The 9,026-nt window shown below is 45.9% G+C and overlaps 1 protein-coding gene across 1 annotated transcript in view; it reads right to left on the bottom strand.

The window, feature by feature from the left end:
* Positions 1–985: 985 nt before the first annotated feature.
* The window catches only part of PACRG (PARK2 co-regulated), a 194,474-nt gene continuing 186,433 nt past the window's right edge, over positions 986–9,026 (bottom strand). The window contains exons 4-5 of the mRNA XM_015560024.1: positions 1,201–1,370; positions 986–1,108 (exon numbers count right to left, since the gene is read on the bottom strand). Coding sequence (XP_015415510.1) covers positions 986–1,108; positions 1,201–1,370 — 293 coding nt within the window. The remainder of the gene's footprint in view (positions 1,109–1,200; positions 1,371–9,026) is intronic.

The following is a 9,026-nucleotide window of genomic DNA, read 5'->3' as shown; positions in this document are numbered from 1 at the left end:
ACAGTCAAAACGCTGCTACTGAAGCTTGTAGTTTAGACCTGAGACATACAACTACTAACGCCTAGTTCTTGTTTTCCACGAAGAGGAGCCGTGTCATCTGAACGCCCAGCTACCCTCGCGCGCCGGGAGTTCCGGAATGGCTGTCACGCACCCCACCTCGGATTCTGAAAGTCCCGTAGCCCCGTGGAGGCCCTTCTGCCGCCGCGTTTAACAGGAAACACGTCACAGGCGTCTTTGAAAGGCAGCTGAGCACGCCATCGCCATGGTTTCCCGAATAGGCCGCCTGACAAAGAGACTTTGAAGAGAAATCTAGGAATAACACAACACACGCTGCCTCCAAAGTAGGACTGCGCGTGGGAGGGCCTCCTCGCGGCTCCGTGTGTGGTTTTTGTTGGTAGTGAGAAGAGATGGCGTGGGGACACCTGCCCGCAGCTCCATCACATCACCAGCTTCTTTCCCTGGACACAGGCTTTGCCTGTGGCTCTGACGTGCGCGCTGCTGGGAAGTGCGGGCCTTCAGAGTGAGCGAGGGAAAGACGGTTCCAGAGGCAAGAAGGGAGCTCACACGCTCCGTGGGCCGGCGTGAGCACCTCCTGCCCAGAGGCCACCCGGCTGCCGATGCCTTGCCGGTCCCGGCAGATCCCCTGACACCTCGGTGCTGGCCAGAGCTTACCCAACAATATTTTAAAAAATAAACATAGCAGCACATATATATTTTACACAGCACTCACCATCACCACGCAGCTACAAATCATCTAGTGTTCTACTTGTTTTAGAAATGGAAGACATCTATTAGAACTCACCAAACCACCCGAACCAGAATTTAATACTATCGCTTTAAAAATTCATCTTAAATCAATAAAAACTGCAGTGTTAACGGGCAGTATCTAAAGGCAGGAGTACTATCCAGAGAGAGGACACGCTCAATACCTACTAATGCATTCCAAAAACTATTAACAACACTTTACGACTCAATTATTGGAAGATCACAGAGCTGCTCGGTGCCTTTGTACTGACTGAGCGAGCTGCGCGTGCGAGGAGTGAGAACAGAAAGTGCTCATCTGCCGGCTGCCCGGGGAGCGGGCGGAGGGGCAGGGCGCCATGTACATCTGCAGAGGATTTAGCTGTCGAGGCTCCATCCTGACGGGCCGCTAGTGAACCCTGCCTCCAACCACCCCCCTCTCTCAGACTGAGGACACGCCGCCTCCCGGGGCCACTCACGGTTCATGTTCTTAAAGATGTTCATGATGGGGAGGATCTGGCGGTAGTAGGGCACCAGGGCCTCGCCCACCATGTCCGCCGACACCACCAGGTGCTGCAGGACCTTGAGCGTCACGCAGATGACCTGCCGGTTCCGGAGGTTCAGGGCATCTACACGGGGGGAAAGGAACAGGCCAAAATAAGAAGCATGAATTCCACCATCACAAGGCGAATCGACTGGCAGACCATTTAATTAAACCGGACTCGGCTGGGGGTCACCAGTGGGACGAGCCTTATTGTTACAGCTCTGAACAAGGCGCTGTGGTCTTAGTGCCATCACCAGGGTCTTGCTGGTGTGTTATCTGTTCTCCCAACCGATAGTGATTCCTCAGCATCCCCACGAGAGTGGCTCATCGCCTCTCATGGAAGAGGCGGTGATGGACAGGTAGCACCGAACAGAGAAGGCCAGTTAGTGTTGCCGGAGTGAAAGGACCCCCGGAAGGTTGACAACAGGTACGTTTTCGGTTAACAGTCCTCGCTGCTCTTAAAACCATGAGACAAACACTTATCTGGGCAGGGGGGCTGGGTCTCTGTGTGAGTGGAACCCACAGGCTGGCTACAAACACCCAGAACGTTCTTGGTAGAGGGGAGTGTCAGCTGCCTGTGTTTTACACTCTCAAGAACGCAGGGAAGGAACGCAAATTTTCAATGTCTAGAACAGCCGTGGGCAAACTACGGCCCGCGGGCCGGATCCTGCCCATTTGAAATGAATAAAACTAAAAAAAAAAAAAAAAAAAGACCGTACCCTTTTATGTAATGATGTTTACTTTGAATTTATATTAGTTCACACAAACACTCCATCCATGCTTTTGTTCCGGCCCTCCGGTTCAGTTTAAGAACCCATTGTGGCCCTCGAGTCAAAAAGTTTGCTCACCCCTGGTCAAGAACTTTAAAAGGAATCGCCCGTAAACAACTACAAGAGATGGAAGAAATACGAGTTGGCTAGAAAGAGCACTTCTGAGGGCACGGTGACGAGGTGCACGCACAGAAGGACGGGGGCCCGGGTTCCTGTTCTCCCTCGGGCGGGGCTGGAAGGTGCTACTTGCTCCTTCCAGCAAGGAGAGGTCAGAGGCTGGGACCAGGGCACTGGCCACTGGCTGCGTGAACTTGGCCGACACCCCACACTTCCTTGGTCCTAGACAATCATGGGAACCTGTTACTGACTCTCTCAGATGACTACCAGTTCTAAGGTTTATACAGAAGAGCTGTAGGGAGCATGTGTTAGGGAAGATCAAAGGTGTGTCATACACTGTTAGGCCCCAGACTATTCCAAGATGAAGTCAAAGACTCTTATTAGGAAGATGTTCTACCTTCTAAAAAAAACAACAAAAAAAAAGGTCGGCCATGACCTTAAAGCATGTGCCATTTGTGGAGGGACAAAGGACAAAGGAACCAGGCTTTCAGAAGGGACGATGCTACACTGGATATACGCGGGAGGCATCCTGACATCATTCTTGAACTCTGGGCCCCATTTCCAAGAGCCTGGATCTTGACCGGCTCCCAGATTCAGTTTGTTCCCAAGGTAAGTTTCAGCCATAAACGTTCTCCTGGTCCTCCGGCTCCCTGTGGGTAATGCCACCACCAGTTCCCAGCCAGCCACGTCCGACTCTGCTTCTGCTCCCTCACTTTCCTCGCGTTGGAAGTCTCCTTGGTCCGTCTTTGCAGTGTCTCTTGAACGGATGTCCTCCTCCCCATCCTCACCCCCACACTCTGGTTTCACCCCACCTACACGTCTCCGATCCCCCGGTCCTTACCCCCATTACTCGGGTCTCTCCATCCTCACTCTACTCCTTACGCACCGGTCTCTATTCTCTCTCTCCTCTGGTCCCAGGTCTCCATCCTCACCACCTCCCTCGGTTCTGGCCTTGAACTCCCCACTGGAGCACTGTCACAGCCATCCAACAGGCCTCCCTTGTTCTTTCTCACTCTGCTAGCCTGTCTTCTCACACGGCTGCTGCATGACCCTTCCTAGCGCGTTCCTAACGATCTCACCACCCGCTCAGAGCACTGAGAGCCCCCCCATTTCCTACAGAATAAAGTACAAACTAGCCAGTCACAGGGGGACACTGAGGGTAAGTCTGAACCAAACTGAATTCTCAGTTAAGAATCCAAGACTAGAAGGAATCATTTAGTGGTTTCACAGCTATTTCCCCTGGAAGCACAAGCAAGTGTTTAAAAATAAGCAGCCAGTTACATTCCTCCCAGCAACGAAGTGCGGGTGGGGCATGAAAACACCTTCAAGGCCGCCCGCCACACCTGGTGCAGTCCGGATCAATTCTTACTTGGTTTAAGAAACACAAACATAATGACTGGAGATGAATGAATCCCATGTAACTATGGGATTCCGTTTCATGATGGCTCATCACTACAGCATTTAGACACATTGCAGGCCATACCCTATATTCTGAAAAACACTAAAAAATAAGAATGCTATAAGTTAGCCTAAACGCTATAGTAATGAGATAGTGTCAAAAAACCATGGGATGGTGGAGAAGGAGAAGGACATGAGGAGTATCTCACAGGCAGGAGTGGGGGCCCCTTTCTTGGTCTCATCTCCTCTGAAAGTTGTTTCGTCTTTTCCGGAAGTCAGGTGTGACCGGACCTTGCCTACTGATTCCGCTCAGTTTAGCAGAAGAGAATAGAAGCCTGTGGAAATGCGGTTCTGAAGATTATGGGCAGTGAACATCCTTTCAAATGTCTCCCAGGGCGTCTCAACGCGCTCTCGGTGTGGGACAGATCCGTGATGGCTCACACACTAGCAGCTAATGAGTATCGAGCACCTCTGTGTGGCAGGAATTAAACTGAGCACTTTCCATATATTAGTTAACTTAACCCTCATTCAGCAAATGTGTATTGAGGATGTATTATGTATCAGCCAGTGTTCTAGGAACTGGAAATATAGACCCGAAAAAGACAAATGTGGTACTCACCCCATTGGGCATATATTCGTGTGGAAGAAGATAGTGCACACATACCACAAGTAGGGTAAGGATTCAGAAGGATGGGGTATTTAAACAGCAAGTCCAAAGGGGGCATTCAGGCCAGGCTGGCAGTAGGGAAGGCTCCCACACTAGCAACAAGCCCCAGAGGTGAGCAGACGTCACACAGGTGAAGAGCAGGCCCAAGGGGGGAGCAGGTGTTACCTGTGTGAAGAGCATCCCAGGAAAGGGAGCAGCATGCTAGAGACCGCCCCCTCCCAGACAAAGGAGTTCTTTCACCACATGTCCTGCTCCTGCTCCTATGGCTCAAGTTCTACTTGGTGATGTGTGACCAAAGCCCCAGGTAGCAGACACAGTCCCCTAAGTGTTTTCATCGTTGTGTGTGTGTGTGTTTCTGGGGATCATTTAGAAGGGGCAGGGAGACGTATGCAGATGTGTGCAGATGTGTAAAAGGAAGGGGAGGGCTGGCACTTCCTCCCAAGCTGAAAGAGCCCGTCTTGCTGTATCAACCAAACAGAATCGGATGCTTAAGGTCCTGGGTGTCTGCTTCTCTCTGTACTCCCCCCTCTCTCCCAACCCCCCTCCTAAAAAGGACTCATAGCCACATCTCGCTAGATGTTTTATAAACTGTTGAGTGAAGATGAGGCATTGAAACGGAACTACATAAGTGCGCTTTTATACACTGTACATTCAAAAAATGTGTAATGGAGTGTGTACAGCTCTCATTACAATTTGTGGGTTTTGTTTTTTTCAAGAAAGCCTTTCTGTTGACCCTGAAGAATCACCAGTAGGAGAGCCCGTTGAAGGAACCAGGAGAGAGAGCTGCCTGGGCGTGGGTGGAGCCCCTCGGGTGACTGTACGAAAGCTTTCGGTAGCTCTAGTGGCTCCTGAGCGCTGGCTACCACGGGGCTCTCCTGTTAGGGCGCGCAGGCCACAGCTCAAAACAGGCCAAAGCAAGCTGGATGCTTTCCTTATAGAATATACCGTGAAGGACTAATCCTTTTATACAGATGAGTAACAATTACATCAAACTTTTGTTGATTAGCTTTATGCCTATAATGTGTAGGTAACTAATGACTTGGTGATCAGTTCACTATCTCGTGATGGGTAGTAGATCTATTAGGAAATAATTATTTCATCTTATTGTGACCCCATTAGATGAACATCGTTGTGATAAATGTTACAGGATTGACAACAGTTGACAAGTAAAATGCCTGTTACTCTCACTGGCATCCAGAGGGGAACCCGCCGTCCTCCTAAAGGACCAGGTGTGCCCCAGGCATGGCACATCCATTCAAGACATGGCCCCTTTCCACTCAGGGCCTCTAGTTTTCTCCCTCATTCTTGGGGAATTAAGATGTTCCATTAAGTTGTAAGTCTTTTTGTTCTTAATATCCCAGGAGAATTGAATAAAAAAAGGTTGGTTTTCTTTTCTTTTCTTTTTTTTTGGAAACAAAGTTCTTTTCTTTTGAAAAAGTGTATTAACAGGTAGAAAGAGAATATTCTCTAGCTTGAAAGAGAAGAAATGTGTTTATTCTTGAATCGATGGCCTTGAAAGCTACTGTCAAGACTTAAGTGGGGACTTTGAACTTGAGATTTAAGGTTTTGAAAAGGGTCTGACATGGGAAGCCTACTGACATTATAGATCAGCCAGCGCAACCTTTCTATGCAGGAAATCGGATTTCTGTTGCACTGCTTACCTTTCCGCCTTCAGGAAGAATCAGATGGGAGAGTCTTCAGATCTGAAGAAGTTGGTGAAGAATAAGGACAAAGTAAAGTCAAAGCGTTAACCCTTCGCCATAGATGGGTTACATGTAAGTTACATGTATGAGTTCCTCAAGCATAAAGTCTCTGCTGGCTGTAATGTGTGCAAACCGAGAACATGTTCTGCTATTAGACATGGTTCGCGACTGTGGAATCAGGAAAAATGGAAACAGTTCTTCTTTTAATACTGGAAACAACAAAATGCAAAAGCAAACAATAAATCCTAAAAGGCACTGTTGACGGGTGCTATAAATGTTAACATCCTTGTTATAAAAATAGCTTCACAAACCAATAAAAGACTGAATCTTCTCATTTAAAAATGGGCAAAGAATAGGACTAGAGACTGCACACGATAATAAGTACAAATGAACAATTACTATTCCCGAATGTTCAGCTTCAGTGATAATTAAAAGCTAATTTTGAATATCATTAAATGAAAAGTTTTTGAAAATTCAGTTCATAAGTCTGGGAACCGGTTTGGGAAAGAGGCCCCTCATAGCTCACACATCGAAGACCCCCCACCCCCGACCTTCCCACGCTATGCATGTAGCACGTGACCCAGCAACTTCACTTCAGGGCACTCAGGCTAAGGAAGTGTGCAGCTGTGAGAAAGACGGAGAGGAAAGGATGTTACAAGTATTTCTATTTATAATTACAAACAATCTAAGTGTCTCAAAAACCACAGCTCATTTAAATAAAACCTAGTGTAGCCACATAAAGGAAAATTATGAAGTTATTAAAGTCATCTGATAGAAAAATATTTTAATAATAGGAAAACGTTTATAAGATGCAGGTGAGTAGAGAAGTATCTTATAAGGCATATTTTCACTAGAATCTCATTTTGTAGGATACAATTTGAACAGAAAGTACTGGAAATTTATAAAGTCAGATGCTAACAGGAGAGACTAGCTTTTCCATGGGCAGATATAGACACTGGATTTCATTCCACTAAAAATCAGTTTTGCACTGCTTATTGCAAAATTATGAATATACTTTACATATTGCCCTAGAAATATTCTTCTACATGATTCTGACTTCTTGTGTGTTTCATGTAGCAGAACTTAAGTGACTTTCCTATCTTTTTCAATATTTTCTTGATTATTATTAACCACCTATATTTTGAGACAAACTTTAAAATAATTTGGTCAGGTTAAAAACACGCTTGGCACTTTGTTAACATTTCTGATAAATGAAGAGAATGATTTCAGGGGAAATGATCCTCTTTACTTCTGACTGAGAATTTCCATTAGAAGTAGCTATCTCTTCAACTTTTCCTATTTTTAATTAGGTTCCTTAAAAAGCTTTGTAGTGTTTTTCTTGTAGATTTTGCATAGTTTTGTGAGATCTACTTGAAGGAATTTTATATCTTGTGACTGTGTAAGATCATTTTATCCCAATATGCTCTCTAAAAATTATTGACAATAAATACATAAAACAAGTGATTTTTGTATATTTATAATTGTGAACTTATTTACTCCTTTCACTGGTTCTAATTGTTTTTGAACAAATTCAGTTGGCTTCTATCCTATATAATAAAAGACTAATATGCAAATTGACCAAATTGCAGAATGACCAATCGCTATGATGTGCACTGACCACCAGGGCGCAGATGCTCAACGCAGGAGCAGCCCCCTGGCGGTCAGTGTGCTCCCACAGGGGGAGTACCACTCAGCCAGAAGCTGGGCTCATGGCTGGCGAGTACAGCGGTGGTGCCGGAGCCTCTCCTGCCTCTGAGGCAGTGCTAAGGATGTCCGACTGACAGCTTAGGCCTGCTCCTTGCTGTCAGTCCGAGATTCCCCAAGGGCTACCGGACTGCAAGAGGGCACAGGCTGGGCTGAGGGACACCCCCCTGAGTGTATGAATTTCATGCACCGGGCCTCTAGTAAGAAATTTTAAAAAATTGCTAAATTGATCTTTGCTTTATAGTATTTCTTTTTAGTCACATGACAGGGGCCACATTTTCTAAAAGAAAACATAGTGCTGTTGTGCTGGGAGTGGGCATTTTTGTTTTCCAACCGTTCTTATTCTTCTCAAATAATTTGTTTTTATTTCATTGTGTAAAATATCTGTGTAACACACTGTGCTTTAACCATTCAGTGGCCTTAATGACAATCACAATGTTGTACCATTATCAACATTATCTTTTCTAAAACTTTTCCACCATCCAAAACAGAAATTCTATATCTATTAAGCAAAAACTCTCCACTTCCCCCTCCCCCCAGCCTAGTAACCTCTAACCCACTTCCTGGCTCTATGAACTGCCTACTAGAGATGTCATAAAGTATATTAAGTATGTTTTTTTTCTGAAGTTCAAATATTTAATTAATATTTGAGATTATGGGCCCAATATAATAGTATAATTACATTTTGCTACTTTAGAGGCACTAACCATATAATTTATTAAATTACAGAATAAAATAAGCCAAAATATGTTTTCAGACCAAATTTAGGTTTTAAAATCATAGACATTTTTCTCCTTTCAGAACAGAACTCAACTGCTGTGCACAGTTAATTTGGGGACAATTAAAACATCACAGATCTAGCTCAGCTCTTACGGACGTGGCGTGAGCCTCTGACGGCGCTTAAGATGTTTTCGCTAATTCATTTCCCAGCAGCGTCACATCAAATAGCATCACTTTTTCTCTCATCCCACACAGAAAGGTGCTATCTTAATGCAAAATTCAGATTCCCCATGAGAGCTTTGTCATTACAGGGGTAATGCCCTCCCTCCCTCCGCCCGTCCCTCCCTTTTTTATAGACAAGAGCATATTCTGACTTTAGGGCCACAGAACAAATGTAGTGTTTCGTCAGAGTGTTTGGCCTTTCTTTTCATGACTGACTTAGTTTTAAGGATGAAAGGGCTCTGTTATCTAAACGGTCTCAACAATTCAGACCCAACACGGCCGATGAGAAGCCACACAGGGGACCCCCAAGAACAGCGCAACCCCCGCGCTCCTTCCCCGCCTCGCCGCAGCCAGTCGGAGTCAACTATGACGGTTCTGATATACAGCGGCTCTCCCCGAAAAGGAAAGCGTTGAGCTCTGCAACGAAAGTGACAATAGGC

The sequence above is a fragment of the Myotis davidii genome, unplaced genomic scaffold (genome assembly GCF_000327345.1).
Source record: "Myotis davidii unplaced genomic scaffold, ASM32734v1 scaffold1494, whole genome shotgun sequence".
NCBI lineage: Eukaryota > Metazoa > Chordata > Mammalia > Chiroptera > Vespertilionidae > Myotis > Myotis davidii.
This window is presented reverse-complemented; position numbering and strand designations above follow the sequence as displayed.